At 36.9% G+C, this 16,914-nt stretch overlaps 1 protein-coding gene across 4 annotated transcripts in view; it reads right to left on the bottom strand.

The window, feature by feature from the left end:
- Window positions 1-490: 490 nt before the first annotated feature.
- HDAC9 (histone deacetylase 9) overlaps window positions 491-16,914 on the bottom strand; it is a gene marked incomplete at both ends in the record, with an annotated part of 409,639 nt that continues 393,215 nt past the window's right edge. For all 4 annotated transcript variants that reach the window (XM_084230504.1, XM_084230512.1, XM_084230510.1 and 1 more), the window contains 2 exons: window positions 491-530; window positions 16,117-16,264. In XM_084230504.1, coding sequence (XP_084086630.1) covers window positions 491-530; window positions 16,117-16,264 — 188 coding nt within the window. The remainder of the gene's footprint in view (window positions 531-16,116; window positions 16,265-16,914) is intronic.

Below are 16,914 nucleotides of genomic sequence, written 5' to 3'. Positions count from 1 at the left end.
GGAATTGCTATTTGTTCATCCTGAAAACAAATCCTGTAAACAATTTAAGACTGACAAAAAATTACCCAATAAAAACCTGATCAGAATGTCAGGAATGATTATTTCTCAGGTTTTGCCCAAAATTTCGCTGGCTGTCATAACTTCTGCAATTAATAGTATTTAATGCTGTTTTGGATGTTTCTGGTTCATACTTTGAGCCTGGGAGTGGGTCACCCAGAATATTAAAAGAACGCTGGAAACAGTTTCTTCCAATCGTGGTTTACTGTAACTTTAGAATCACAGCGGTTACATTTAAGGAATCTTTAATGCCCTTTCAAGTCCATCCAAAGAACAAGTGAAGCTGCTGTTCAGAATTTTGTGCCCAGTGTTTATGTTCCATCGAATCTGTGCCACCCAGGCAGCAGACAAGACATGTCTGAGGGTGCTGCGGTGGGGGGATACACAATGATGTCACACACAGGAAATATCGGGGTGGGGGGAACTTGGCACTTCACAAGGCTGGCTCCTCTTCCATAGGCTCACCAGCAGTTCTGTAAAAATAAACAGGCAATCAGAATACGGCATAAGAGTACACAATGACATTGTAGATTTTCATGCATAATCAAAGCTGATTTTTCAGCTCTCTCTGATGTTTATTTGTGTTATTCAGTTATCCATAAATAGAGTTTCTTTCCTAGGAAGTATAAACAAATGTCAAGTGGAAAAACATTTTAGATCCAAGCAATCATTGGAAATGTTCCTGTTTATATTAAAACATGTCAGAATATTTTATAACTCTAGATTCCAAAATGTACATGTTTTGTGTCTAGTAGAGTCCAATAATTTATTGAAAAAATTAACTATGATATTTTATTTTAGGGGCAATGGCAGTGATTTCCTATGGAATCAGTTCGCTAACAAGAGCAAAGGACTCAGCTAGCTTCTGGAGGAGACTCACCAGGGCCCTGGTTTTTGCTTCTGTTCTTTCATAACTGGATTGGCTGCCTGCCGGAGGCATTTCAAATCAAATTCTGAATTTGATTAGCAAATCGCTGCTACAGACCCAACGTTTTTACAAGAAATGCACTATGGTACTGTGTAAATAGTTTTTATTCGTCATCATCTGTGGGGTGTTCTGCTCGGGCAAAACCAAAACTAATTGTTTGGAAATTTATACTTGAGATTTAACCTTAATTTAGTAACACTCTGGGGGTATTTTAAGGCAAACTTTTAGAATGATTTTTAATTTAGTCAAAAGTACAAATTGTAGCAGGAATACAAATACATGAGGAAGCTGAATTGTTGAGGGAAGGATACTGGATTTGAGATGCTGGGAGAATTGAGTTTGAGTGTGAGCCCTGTGATTTGCTAATTGTTGTAGCGGCTAATATTGTGACTACATTTCTGTGAGGCTGTGTTTTCAGGTGTGATACTTGTGAGGAAAAAGATGTTCTTGACAGAATTCGTGAAGATTAAAAAAATAAAGGTGGAAGATTTATACACTCTCAAGAGAAAAAAAAAATAAAGGCGGTAAAACTGACTTTTAAACCACAAGTACTGTGGGACATAAGTTATTTTATACTTGGATCTGTCCCTTTGTGATCTAACACACACATGCAGTTGTGTTCAAAGGCACACAGCTACAGTTGTGCCTGTACTCCCTTAAGGGAATACCGCATTTGCATGATGGTTCTCTCTGGGCAGTGAAATAATAGGTAGGTGGTTTTCATATTGTTTATCAACTCATCAGTATTCTATAACCTGTAATATAAATCTGTAATGATTTTTATATTGAAAAAAGCTATGTTTAAAACACACATCCTTATAAAGACAAATGAACTATTTAGCCATGGTATTTTAGAGATTTACAAAGAAAAAAAATTAGATTGTAATATGTCTTTAAATAAAGTAGCTGCCATTTTAACTTCGCATTTTTAATCAAAAACTTAAATTACTGAAAGAATTTTATGTAATGGTGATAAAAAAGATCTTAAAACATCCTCTGAAGAATCAAAAACATTAGCTATTCATTATTTAATCATTAGAAAAAGAGAAACTTCTAAATGAGTCCAAATAGAATACTAAAAAAAAAAAAATCTTAGAAAGGTTTAGCCTGATCAAGGGTGTACAGGATAAGGAGACTGTGAGAAAGTGTCTAGAGTTGGCATATAAAAGTTATTTAAATGAGTCATGCTCTATTAAACTCTCTCCAATCAAAAGGATCAGCATTCTAAGATAAAAGTTAAGGAAAACATTTAGTAACTAAGCTAATTTATATGTAAACATGCAAGCTTATTTACATCTGAGAACATGTGGATAACATAGTTTTGGTATATTCAAATTAGGTACTCAAGAGACTGAATTTTTCCCATTTTTTCCCTGCTTTGCTGAGATGTGGTTTACATATAACATTGTGTAAATTTAAGGTGCACAATAGGTTGATCTCACAAACACACACACACAGAGCAAAAGTTTTACGACATAAGGTTCATCAACACACTCTTCATGTTATTTAATTACAATTTTTTTGTTGTTATGGCAAGGACATTTATGATTTACTCTTATCAATTTTCAACTATAAAATAGAGTATTACTGACCATAGTCATCATGGCGTAAAGTGGATTCCTGCAGCTTCTTGATCTTCAACTGAAAAGTTCATACACTTCACCCAACATCTTCCCATCTTCCCTGCTCCCTGATAACCTTCAATTTAGTCTCTGTTTCTATGAGTTTGATATTTTTAGAATTTCACAAGAAGTGAAATCACATAGTATTTGTCTTTCTCTGATGCTACAAATGACAGGATTTCATTCATTTTTACGGTGGACAGAATTTCAGTATATCACATTTTCTTTTATCCACTCATCCACTGATGGGCACTTAGATTGTTTCCATGTCTTGGCTATTATGAATAATGCTGCAGTGAACCTGGGAGTGCAGATACTTCTTCAAGATAGTGATTTTGGTTTGGTTGGGTTGGGTTAAATAGCCAGAAGATGGATGACTGGATTATACGGTAGTTCTTTTTTTTTTTTTTCTTGAGGAACTTCTATACTGTTTTCCATACTGACATATTTGATTTATAGTCCCATCAACTGTGCACAAGTGTTCCCTTTTCTCCATATCCTCACTAATAACTGTTATGGCTTGTCTTTTTGCTATTAGCTATTTTAACTGGTATAAAGTATATTTCACTATGGTTTTGACTTGCTTTTCCCTAATGATTTCTGATGTTGAGCAACTTTTATGACCTGTTGGCCATTTAGTGTTCTTCAGAAAAATGTCTATTCTGGTCCCTTGCCCATTTTTTAAATGAGATTTTTTTTAAATGGGATTTTGTTGCTATTGAGTTATATGAGTTCCATATATATTTTGATATTAACCCCTTATCAGATATATGGTTTACAAATGTTTCCTTCTATTTCATAGGATGCCTTTTAATTTCCTTAATTGTTTCTTTTGCTATGCATAAGCTTTTCAGTCTGATGCAATTTGCCTTAATTACTTTTATTTGTGTCGTTTGTGCTGTTGGTGTTATATACAAAAAGTCATTGCCATGACCAGTCAGAGAGTTTTTTACCGATGTTTTTGTGCAAGATTTTTACAGTTTCAGGCCTTATGTTTAAGTACTTAATTCATTTTCACTTAAATCTTTTGAGTGGTATAGGATAGGGATTTAATTCACTCTTTCGCATGTGAATATCCAGTTTTTCCAACATCATCTATTGAATGAACTATCATTTCCCCATTGAATATCCTTGTTTGCCTTATGATCTGTTAGTTGACCTTATATGTTTATTTCTAGGTTTTTAACTCTGTTTCATTTGTTTATGTGTCTGTTTTTATGCAAATGCCATACAGCTTCGATTACTATAGTTACGTAACTCAGTTTGAAATCAAGGTGTGCGATGCCTCCAGCTTTGCTCTTTCTCAAGGTTGTTTTGACTATTTAGGGTCTTTGGGGATCACATATATATATATATATATATATATAGTGTTTTTTGTATTTCTGTGAAATGTTATTGAAATTTTGATAGGGATTGCATTGAATATATAGATGACTGTGTAATATGGACATTTTAACTGTTATTTCTCCTTATATTATCCATAAGCACAAGCTGTCCCTCCTTCTGTTTGTGTATTCAATTTCTTTCATCAATGTCTTATAGTTTTGGGTGTATAGATTTTATTTTGTATCCTCCAGCTTTAAAGAATGCATTGATTAGTTCCAACAATTTTGTGGTGGAGTCTTTATGATTATATATGTACAAGATCATGTCATCAACAAAGATATCCTTTGCTTCTTTTCCAAGTAAAACATACCTTAATTCTTTTCTAATTGCAATGACTTTTATTTATTTTTCTTGCTTAATTACCCTAAGAGTCCAGTACAATGCTGAATTGGTATGGTGAGCATGGGCACCTTGTCTTGTTCCTGATCTTACAGATTGCTATCAATCTTTTATTATTGAATGTGACAATCATTAATCATTGATTGTCATTTGTGATATTCATTATGTTGAGTGTGTTCCTTCTCTACCATTTTTTATCATGAAAAATGATGAATTGTTTCAAATGCTTTGTCTGGATCTATTGAAATGATTATACAATTTTTTTTAAGATTTATTTTATTTATTTATACAAGAACCAGGGCACAGGCCAGATATGCGGGAGGGTGAGAAGATTCACCAGAGACAGAGTGGGGAGCAGAACAGGCAGACTGATGAAACACAATGCTGAGGGGAGCAGCGGGTGCAACAGGAGAGGTCGCTGCGCCATGTGGGACCATCACCGCCTGGCGGGGATCAAACCCGCGCTGCAGGGGCTGCAGACAGCTTCTCAGTGCAGCACTCAACCGCCTGTGCCACCAGGGGAGGCCCACGAATTTTTATTCTTCATTTTGTTAAGTTGAAACATCACTGCATCCCAAGGATAGACCCTACTTGATTGTGATCCCTTCAATCCTTTTAGTGTGCTATTGAAATTGGTTTGTTTGTATTTTGAGGATTTCTGCATCTTTACCAGGGATATTGGCTTATAGTTTTCTTGTAATATCCTTATCTGAGTTTGGCCTCAGGGTAATACTGACCACGTGACATGAGTCTGGGACTATTTCCTGACTCTTAATTTTTTTGCATGAGTTTGAGAAAGAATGACATTGTTCTTACTGAAAAGATTGGTAGACTTCAGCAGTGGAACCATCTGGTAGTAGACTTTTCTTTGTATTTTACTTTGAGGTTTTTGATTACTGATACAATCTCCTTATTATTGCTCTATTCAGTTTTTTTTTTGTTTCTTCATGATTCTGTCTTAATTGTATGTTTCTAGGACTTTATGTTCTAGGATGTCCAACTTGTTGGTGTGTAACTCTTTATTGTAATTTTATGATGTTCTGTAATTCTGTGGTATCAGTTGTAATGTCTCCTCTTTGCCTTTTCAAAAAACCAACATTTACATTCATTGACCTTTTCTATTGATTTTCTATTTTCTGTTTCATCTATTTGGCTTTAGTTTTTATCACCTTTCCTCTGCTAACTTTGGATTTAGTTCTATGTATAGTTCCTTACACTGCAAAGTTAGATTGCTTATTTGAGATTTTTATTGCTTATTTGAGATTCATTGCTGTAAATCTCCTTCTTAGCACTGCTTTTGCTGCATCCCACAGATTTTGTATTTTGTGCTTCCATTTAATTTATTTTTACTTTTTTTCCCTTTTCATATCACCTTTGATCCATTAGTTGTTTAGGGGTGTGTTGTTTAATTTCCATTATTTGTGATCTTTTCAGTTTTCTTTCTGATATTTATTTACAGTCCATACTATTGTGTTTGTCAAGGGTGCATGGCAGTGAAGGTTGGTATTGGGGCTCAGGTTAGCAATAAACAAATGCACAGTTAGGGATACTAGCTGTAAGTAAGTCCAATACTAGCTGTAATTAAGTCCAATGTCCAATGGTGTAGGCCACTGATAGGCTTTATGGCCAGTTCTAGGCCCACAAGCATTGGTAGTCAGAGTGCATTCTTTTGGATGAAAGTTCTTCCTGTGAGTGTATCTAAGTACCCAGCACAATACTAGAAGCTAGTGATAGGAGATGGGCTGGGGGTTGTGCAGGTGCACAGCTGGAAGGGCAGTTACAGGCATGCTTAGTAGTATAGACCAGTGACTAGAGATGGGGTAAATCCTGGCTGATAGTGAGCAGAGGGGAGGCTTTGGCTATTGGCATGTTCTTCCATGGCTGCAGAGTCTTGCCATGAAAGCACTCATGATAGTAGAGGTTAGTAATGGAAGTCAGGCCAGCAGCATGTAGGTGCTCAGGCATAGTACTGGGGGTCATCTTCAGGACTGAGGCTGGTGTCTAGTACTTATGCAGTCATAAAGACTAGGGTGGGCTGCCAGGCGGTATCCTGGACTGGGCGGGTAAGAAGGAGTGAAGAAGTACCAGGAGACTGGCAACTGTGAATCGAAAACCTATGGGTTGAAAACAAAACAGTGAGATCTTCAGGGTGTCTGAAGCAGCTGCCCTGGCCATTGGTTTCTCAGCAGTGAAAGTTACTGAGGTCCCTGCCCAGAAGGTCACTAAAGCCATCATCACTCCTGCTGCATAAATACTGGTAGTCCCTATCCTTCCTTGTTACTGGAATCTCTGTATATCTTAGATTTGTCAGTCTATAAGTGTGGTAAAATTGAAGTGGGCCTCTCCTGCTCTGTCCTGAAAGACTGGGAATTCTGGGTGCTCACTCCATTCTTCCTGTCCTAGTGAGAACTCACTCTAAAGTTCCCTCATGCATGGAACAATCACAGCTGGAGTATGGAGAAATGCAGACAAAATGAAGTAATCTGGCCATTCTTTTTGTGAAGTTATCAATATTTTCAGGTTTATTGGTCTATGGACATTCATAAGATCTTAAGTAGACTCCTAAGGTCTCCCAGATCTGGTTTTGCTTATGGATAGCTGTCTAATTGTTGATCTTTTGGAGGGATGGAGAGTTGGGTCTCCTGTTCTGCCAGCTTCCTGTGAAGCGACCTATTTCTAGATCAGTGCATCAGGATGGTCTTCCCCTAGCCCCCACATCCAGGTCTCAACTGTTGCAGAAATTACAGAGATAGTGGTGTGTGGAAAAATGTACCAGGGGTCACTGAAGGAAGAAATAAACATCTCCCTTTGGTTGAGGATCTGTGAATTCTTTCGATGCTTACAAACCTAGCCTAGTTTCTGGGGATGTGAATAGGGTATGTGCCGTCTGCTCAGTGACTGAAGGGGAGCCTTTAATGTTGAAAATGGGGATTGCAGGTACTATAACGTTTTCTATTAGATGCTTCTTTTTCCTTTTTCCCCTTCAAAATAATTTGATACTAACTACTTTTTTTGAAAGTAGTCCATTTATTGCTTCCTACTCTCTCTAGAATCAAATATACATATATATATAGCCAACCAATGATCTCTTTTGCTGCATAGAAGTAGTATCAGTAGCACAGCAAGTTAGAAAATAGTCTGTATTTCAAAGTAGATGTCTTGGGTTCAAGTCTTAGCTCTATCATTTTCTAAAATTTAACTTTGACCACCTGTTAGTAAAACATAATTTCTTACTTTATCAATTTAATTTAACCCCTATAACTTATTTTCTCTTCCTCTTCAAAAGAAAAAAATTCTATGCCTGTTATGTACATTATTTCATTAACAGTATATTTTTAAAGCTATACATTATAGTTTTGTGGGAACATGTTCTTCTTTCACGTAAATTTTATTTTTATGTGCACATATATCATTTCAGTTGCCTGATTTTCTCACTCAGTAATATATTTATTTGATCTATTCATGCAGCTATGATTTTCTGGCATATGACTGGCAAGTACTACATAGCATCTCCATGATGTACATTTGCCACATTTTAACTATTGTCCCGATAATGGACCCCTAGTTTGACTTCTCCTTTCTACCTGCCATAAATAAAACTGTGGCAAACTTCCAAGCACAAGTACTCCACTGACTCTAGATGAGAATGTTGTCAGTATGCTTTCATAGGAGCAGGATTAGTAGGTCATATGTTTTTTATATACTAAATGGTAGTAAAATGCTTTCCAGGATGGCCACCATGTTACCTTCCTACAGCTCTGAGGATTCCAAAATTTCACATCTCCACTAATGCTGACATTCCCTAGCTAACTAAATTTTCCATTGAGTCAAGAAATAATTACTATCTATTATACACCCTGACACTGTGATGGATTGGGGGGAGACATAAGAAAAATATAACAGGGGGAATGGATCTAAATTTGGGGTTATCAGTGAACATTTTCCAAGAATTTAAAGTGATATTTGATTTGAAATCTAAGGATAAGTGGACGAGAACAGGAAGGCCAATGAAGGGACAATGGGAGGAGGAAAAAATACAAGTATTTCAAACAGAGGGCTTGTGCCAAGAAATCAATGTGGACATGAGTATGACTCTCTCAGGAAAATCTGAAATCATGGTGAGATACAATTACATACCACTGCAAGGAATAACGTAACAAAGACTGATTATACCAAGTATAGGTGAGGAGATGAAACAACTAGAACAATCATTCTTTGCTGGTAGAAATGAAAAATGGTACAACCATTTGGAAAGCAGTTTGGAGGTTTGTTACAAAGTACAACACACAGCTTCTCTACAACTTGGCAATTCCACCTCTAGGTATATACCAAAGAAAAATGAATCCTTGTGTTCACAAAATAAAAAAAAAAAACTGTACAAAAATTACTTAGGTTCCTTAAAAAAGTTAAAAATATAGGGCCTCCCCAGTGGCGCAGCGGTTGAGCGCTGGGTTGCGAAGCTGCCTGCAGCCTCTGCAGCGCCATTTCGATCCCTGGCTGCTCTCCGGCCACCAGAGGAGGGTCCCGCATGGCACATAGACCTCCCCTGCTACCCGGTGCTCCCCTCAGCAGTGTACTTAGGTCCTTCAGCCTGCTCTGCTCCCCACTCTGGCTCTGGTGAATTCTCTCACCCTCCCGCGCTTCTGACTGCACCCAGTGCTTGTATAAATAAATAAAAAATAAATAAATCTTTAAAATAGAAAAAAATTAAAAATATAATTCCTATATTATCCAGCAATTTCTATTTCTGTATATATATCCATACGAACGGATGATAAGGTCTAGACAAGAGTGCACACATATATTCACTGAAGTATTATTTATAATATCCAAGAGGTGGAGGCAAAGTTAATGTCCATCAAAAAAACGTGATACACACATACAATGGAATATCATTCAGCCATAGAAAGGACTCTGAGGGCATTATGCTAAGTGAATTAAACCAGTCACAAAAAGGTAAATACTGCATGATTCCATGTATATGAGGTATCTAAAGTAGTTAGATTCTTAGGAACCAAAAGCAGAATTGTGATTGATAGAGCAGGAAGGAGGAAGAGGGGAGGAAGGAGCTATTGTTCAAGAGATACAGAATTTCAGTTTTGAAAGATTAAAAAGTTCTGGAGATGTTGCACAAAAATGGGCATATTGTTAACAGGATAGTACTGTTTACTTAAAATTGGCTCAGGGAGTATATGTTGCCTTATATACTATTTTATCACAATAATAAAAAATGTCATAGCAGCTTTATCATGATAATCCCAAATGGAAACAAGACAAATGCCCACCCATAGGTACATGGACAAACAAATTAGGACATTTTTATACACTGAAATATACAATGTTAAAAAAATCACTATTTCTAGATCACAAAAACATTATGCTTAGTGGAGTGAAAAAGATTAAACTAAAGTAGTATGTCACTGAAAGAAACTATTACAAAAACAAAAAGGTAACCTATATAGAATGAGATACCATATTTGTACAACACACATCTGAAAAGAGTCTAATTTTTAAAATATACAAAATACTTATACAATCCAACAATAAAACAACCTAACCGAAAGATGTGCAAAAGACCTAACGCGAGACATTTTTCCAAAGAAAACATTCTGATGGCCTACAACACGTGGACATTTGTTCAACGTCATTTATTATAAAGGAAATCAAAACCACAATGAGATTTCACCTCATCCTTGTGAGACTGGCCTATATCAAAAAGAATGCAAACAACAAATGTTGGGGAGGATGCAGACAAAAAGGAGCTATTGGGAGGAATACAAGTTGTTCCAGTCTTCATGGAAAACAGTATGGAGATTTCTTAATAAAGTAAAAATGGAAATCCCATATGATCCAGCAATACCTCTGCTAGGTATATTCCCTCAAAACAGGAAGACTCTAATAAGAGACGACATCTACTCATATGTTTGTAGAAGACCAAGTTATGGAACCAACCTAAGTGCCTATTGACAGATGACTGGATAAAGAAATTGTGGACTGTATTCTCAATGGAATACTACACAGCTATTTAAAAAGATGAAAAAGTGCCTTTGGGGACAAAATGGACCTCAAGGTAATTATACTAAGTGAAATAAGCCACAAAGTGAAAGACAGATATCAGATGGTTTCACTTATCTGAGGTATATAAATTAAAAAAAAAATATGCTGGCAAAGTACAGAAGAAACAAACCTTGGACTTAATGAAAAAAAAAAAAAATTACTGTTTACCAGAGGGAACGGTGGGAGGGCAGAAGGGAAGGGAGAGGGAAGGAGGTAGGGCACTGGCGTGGAAGATTTGGTGGAGGGTGCATGAAACCTGCATATTTAGAGGAGTAAAAATGTACCCCTGAAATTAGAATAAAAATTTTTCAAAAGATTATGTCCTACTTGAGTCCCTCTAAGTGAAATTCAGTAACTGAATAATTAATCTATGGTGTTAAACTGAAAAAAAAAAAGATACAAAATTAAGGTCAAGGTCTGATCTTGCAGGGCTATGACTCCTGTTGAGAATGATAATCTTTATACTGATGCAAATGGAAAAGCACTGAAGGGTTTCAAGAGAGGTGACAGGATTTGCTCCCTAGTCACCTTCAAATGGTAACACTGACTTTGTAGATACGATTAGGGTTAAGGACCAGGAGATGAAGAAATTGTATTAAATTATCCTGTGGTTCCAGGCTAACCATGGTAGTCTTTAAAAGCAAATAACCTTTCCAGCTTTTATGCTAGATGCCCCAACTTTTTCACTTTAGTGAGGAAGCAAGATGTGATGACTGAAAAAGTCAAAGGAATGTAAAATTGCTAACTCAGAAGAGAAAGGGGCCATATGCCAGGCAGAGCAGGCAGCCTCTAGGAGCTGGAAAAGCCAAGGAGACAGCTTCTCCCCCAGAGTCTCCAGAAAAGAAGACCAGGTTCTGCCATCCTCTTGATTTTAGCCCAGCGAGATCTATGTCAGCCTTCTGTCCCTTTGTCAGTTTTAAGTCACTACATTTGTGTTTTTTTTAAAGACAGCAATTGAAAATAAATGCAATTCCCAAGTTGAGTACTTTGATGATGGCCCCCAGCCTTTGTCTGGCATACAGAAGATGACCAGAACGCCATTTAAAAAGGAACAAACCACGAGTTCTCACATGTTCATCCCCATTCCCAAAGTTGAAGGATAATCCCGCAGTATGTCAGAATCACTTCCATATTTTTCTCACACACTAGCCACAATTCATTTCTCCATTTGAGCAAATACCTTCCTCTCCCTCCATCATTGTATTTCCTCTTTCCATCTCTGTGATATGAGTACTATGGATTCTGGTTAGCTAACATATATGAACATGGACATTGCCAATTATTCTATGAAAGAAAATAAATGTAAAATAATAAGAGTCTTTATTGAGTACTTAGAATATGTCAGATGTTGTATTAAATTCTTATGATATATTGTCTCATATCATCCTCAAAATACTATGAAATTTTCCCTGTATTATAAAGACAAGGAAAACGGAAACCAGAGAGATAAGTAACTTCCCCTGATCACACAATTATTGGAATGGAGATAAACTTGAACCCAGGGAAGCTGAGTCTAGAGTCACACTATTCTTTTGTGGTGGTGAGAAGACAGGAGAGATAGAGTGGACATAACAGTGAAATGCTGGGACGCTATTAAGTTACTGAGAACACATTTATACTCTAGAATTCCTGGCTCTTTCTCTCTTTTTAATCAACAAAAACTGAAAGTTAGCTTTTGAAATGTCAGTTTGACCTATTGATTACAGTGTGAATCATGCGAGATTTTCTTAATACGAGCATCTTGGTTTACTCATGGTTCTATTCAAATGTGGTTCCTATTTCAAATAAATACTTCTTTATAAAGTATTCAGAGCTGAATTGCATAACTAAAATACATAATCTGGCATTGAATTTAACCCCTAACATACTAAGTGAGACTTCACACATACTCCAAACCACACGTTGTTAGAAAAAAGAGGAGGAAAAGGAAGACAAGAGAAACAGAGAGTTCTTCCTGTTACCTAGAGCTTCCAAGTCACAGCCTACTTTTCAATTAATACTTCGTTATCGTCGGGCCTCTCTGGTGGCACAAGGGGTTAAGACACAACCTATGAAGCAATCCGCAGCCTCTACAGCATGAGTTCGATCCCTGGCCGGCCAGGGAGCAACCCACATGGCGAGGCAGACCTCTCCTGTCTTGCCCACTGCTCCCCTCATCAGTGTATTTCGGCCAATCTGCCTGTTCTGTTTCCCACTCTGTCTCTGGTGAGTCCTCTCACCCCCCACACCTCTGGCCTGTACCCCAGTTCTTGTATACATAAATAAATTAAGCTTTAAAAAATATACTTTGTTGACACTGGATGAAAATTAAGAATAAAATTTATATTGGGAATTTTTGCCTGGTTAGATAAACAAGTACTGAGAATAGTGGTATCAGGGGAAAAAATCAGAAACATGTATAATTTGTGCAATGTTTGACTTCTAGAAACCTTACAGACACAATTCTAAAGGGAAAAACAAAGTCATATTTCTAAGTGTAGGTGTATTTAATAATGGTCTTTATTTTCATATAAAATTTCATCAAGGAAATGGGATTATAAATGTTCTTGGTGCTATTGACATGACATTCAAAGGTAAGGCAGATGGTATTTTGGATTTAATTGTTAAATGTTTTTATACTCATGATTCAAATAGCTATTTAAAAAAAAAAAATAGCCGGACTCAGAATTACATGTTCTCATAAGTTTCTGTATTATATAATGACTTGAAATCATCTCACCTACCTGAGAATAATTGCTAAAAGTTAAAGTTCAATGATTAAATAACCGATCAATCTGATTATATTAAGAAAATCTAACATGATCAAACTGACATATGAAAACTAAACTTTCAGTTTTTGAGTTTAAAAGAAGAGAGTCAGGAATTCTAGAGTGTAAATGTGTTCCCAATAACTTACTAGTTGATTATCCTAAGGTCTTGATTGCCAGAGAATTTTTCTTGATTTTCTGCACATCCTGAATTGGTATCCAAGAATAAACCTGAACACTGTACTGACCTTTTCAAAGTAGAAGCATTTGAAACAGACATTCTTCAAATACAAACTATAATCTTTCCTCACAAACAAGGAAAAAAAATCACTATCACAGTCCTAAAATGATATATTATGTGTGACCAGACCTATCTACTTAACACTCTCTTAACATATAACTTGGCACCACCTAGGTTTTTTTGTCTTTTGTGTTTTGATGACCCACTGACCATTTTTTCCTGCTCAAGTCCTTTGCTGCTTGAAGTTATATTTTGAAAATTATATTTCAGTTCCATCATCCCCCCAAATTGAATCCCGACATGTCAACGTTTTTCTAATAATTTATTCTTCATGGTCCATCAATGAATTACAAAAATGAAATGACTGTTTGTACTGTGTTGTCATCTCCCAGCCCCCATCCAAGAAAAATGAACAAAAAATACTTACAATGGTTCTTAGCCAGGAGCATTTTATCCCTTATTCACTAGTGGTAAATGAGTCAGATATGAGTTGGCCAGGAAAAGAGCTGCTTTACCCAAAATCTTAGTACAAAATGAGTCATCTCACTCCAAACACCAATATATTCTCCAAAATAACTGGCAAGAATTTCCTATAAAAAGAATCTTGCCTTCACCCTTTTCCATCCATTTAACTCTCTGATTTTTCTAACTTTTCAATTTCCTGTGTACTTATAATATTGCATCATAACAAAGGCCCAAGAACATTTCCACTTCTTTATCTAATTCTTAAAGTGTTTTTTCCTAATTAAGTAGTGGATAACTTTGATAGCAATCCCCTGGAAAATATACAAGTTCTGTGGCTATCACCCCCCCACCTCCTCACAATTCATTCATGGTTCAATAGAAATGAAAAAGTCAGTTCTAGCAGAATTTTCCTTTTCCTCACTGAAAAGGTAAGTTCAAAGTCATAGAAAACATTTCAAGATAAACCGTATTTCTTTCACAAGAATGCAATTAAAGTGAATACAATCTGTGCAAAGTGATAAACTGATGAATCCAGACCCCAAGTTTCAACTGTTTCCCTGTACATCAGAACATTCTCATTAATATTCTCTCTCTGCCATCAGATGAAGTTAAAAAATCACTGTGAACTGAAGCCAGGGTTAAGTCCCTGTAGATTATCAGGAGTTAAGCACACACACACACACACACACACACACACACATACATATTATTTACCTGAGGAAAAATAAGCATGCTTACAGAGACAATTCTTGCCGAAGTGCCGAGATTTTTATATGACTTGAGGCTCACAACATAACATTGTTAATTATTTTAAGCCCTGCAGTTTTGTGGACAAAATTACCCAATTCATTTTACTCAGGTTGGAATTTAACTTCATTTCTCTACATTAAATGAATTCTAAAGAATAGCTATACTCCTTTTATATCCAATACTAACAGATGTTAGGCTCCTCAGTTTTATAGCCCTCAGATGACAGAAAACTAACTGTATTTGGCCTTGGGAATAATTGCAACACCTTTGGATTATGAACTTGGTTTGGTTCTTAGCTGGGAACAGCAGGGGGTTAGTTCATATTATCAAAGATGTAAAGTAAGTTTTCCCGTATGTTCCAGATGCCCCTATGAAGATGCCTTCTAATACAATATTGTACAACTTTTTTTTTCCCCCGGTGGTAATCTGCTCTCTAAGTGGTTATGGAAAGAAAAAAAATAACTGCATGAAAATGAAATCCTATTTTTGACCAAAACAAGATGTAAAATCCATTAAACTCTGGAGATGTAGTAAAAGCAAGAAAGTTAAAAGTGTTCAAATTTGTGCATTCTTGGGAAAACTGCCAGCCTGTGCACAAGTAGCAGGATCTGTGTAATTAACGGTGATGTTATTGACGGAGGGAGTCCTATTTCCTTCTCAGAAGCCATTTAAAAGTGCAAGCTGGCAGCAAAGCCTCACCTGATTCATTTTTAAATGGAGGAGATGTGACTTTGAACTCTGTTATAGAAAGTACCAATGTTTATATACATTTTTGGCGGCTTGGGTCACAGTAGTCTTACAAGACAGTCTCAACGTAGCACTGCCTATAGAACACGGTGACGAATACCAAAATGCACAACTGACAAATATTTCTTAAAAGGTAAACAAGCAAAGCTAATCTTAGGTTAACCTCGAAAGTTATATCCATATAAGAACTAACCAAAGTCAATTCCTTTCAACACGAAGCCAAATAAAATCAGATTCAAGTCCACATATTCCTTTGCACACACTCCTGTGTCTTTTGGAGGTGACCTGCACCCCTGTCCAGTCATTGTATCTCAAGGACAACCACATACCAAATTTGGATTTGTTTAGGCTACCCCACTGATAGCAACACCTCCAGCTTCTCCTCTCCTTTTACCCCTGTTATATCATTAATTTCAAAATGAGACAAAGAACATCCAGAAAAAAATAGAGAAAACTAGGAAAGATGTTAAGCCCACAACAATTCTTTCCATAATGATCTGAATTAAATTAGCCATCAGGAGTGATTTCTCTCACCATCTACCTCATCCCCTCTATTTGTCTGTGATCTGCAATCACAAGCTACAGTCTGTGTTTTCCACAAAGAATGAAACAAAGGAATTCTTGATAGCCAGCAGAATGTGCGGTGGCATTTGTGGCTTTGGAGAAGACAGGTGGTGGAATTGGGGAAGACAGGTGCAGGAAATCCTGAAGAGAGGTTCCCGAATGCTAACGACGGACATTACTGACCTTGATGCTTCCCCCATGTTGGCTCCACACCTGCTCTCTTCTCGAGCAAAGGGCTGCTCCACATCCACCGTCAGGGAGGCCAGGGCAGAAACGGTCTCTGTCTCCTCTTGCAACTGAGCCCCGGCCAGAGCACAGCCCCTTGGCACAGTCACCGTCCTTACCGACTTCCAGTACTTGCCTAGAAAAAAACATGCATCACACTTTATAGTTTTCATTTAGGGCATTACTAATCATAATACTTATATAGGTACAACTCACAGTAGTTGTCAAGCTAAAATTCACCACATTATAGACAGTAATAATTTGGTTTCTTGACTGTTATGATTAAGTGTTTTTCTCAAACTAAGAATGCCAAGTTGTGAAGTGCTCATATCCCTAAGCCTGAGTCTCTCCCTTGCTCAGAAGGTAATAAAACAAGGAATAATCCACAGTCTAATGAACTCACTATCAGACTGACAGCTGTCTCTGTGACTAAGTAAGCAAACTCTGGGCATTGTGCCCCTTGGGAAACCCTCAAGAGACTAGGAGGTAGAGGCTCATGGAGAAACTGAATGAAATAGTAATGTTAAACACTGCTACTTGAGCCATTAACTTTAAAAAAAAAAGAGGCTGGGATATTAAAGAAAAAGAAAAGCCCAGAAATGCCAGCATGAATTGAATGGCAACTTTGCCAGAACAATCAGGTTTGTTAGTCCTGGATGTTCTTTCCTTTTCAACCCCAGGGTGTGTACTAGAACAATAATTGATTTAAAACTTTAATATATGCACTGGCTGATGTTGGAACCCTTCCATATGTCATACAGGATGTCTCTTTTTTTTTGAGGCAGA

Source organism: Talpa europaea (assembly GCF_964194135.1).
Source record: "Talpa europaea genome assembly, chromosome: 3".
In the NCBI taxonomy this organism is placed as follows: domain Eukaryota; kingdom Metazoa; phylum Chordata; class Mammalia; order Eulipotyphla; family Talpidae; genus Talpa; species Talpa europaea.
This window is presented reverse-complemented; position numbering and strand designations above follow the sequence as displayed.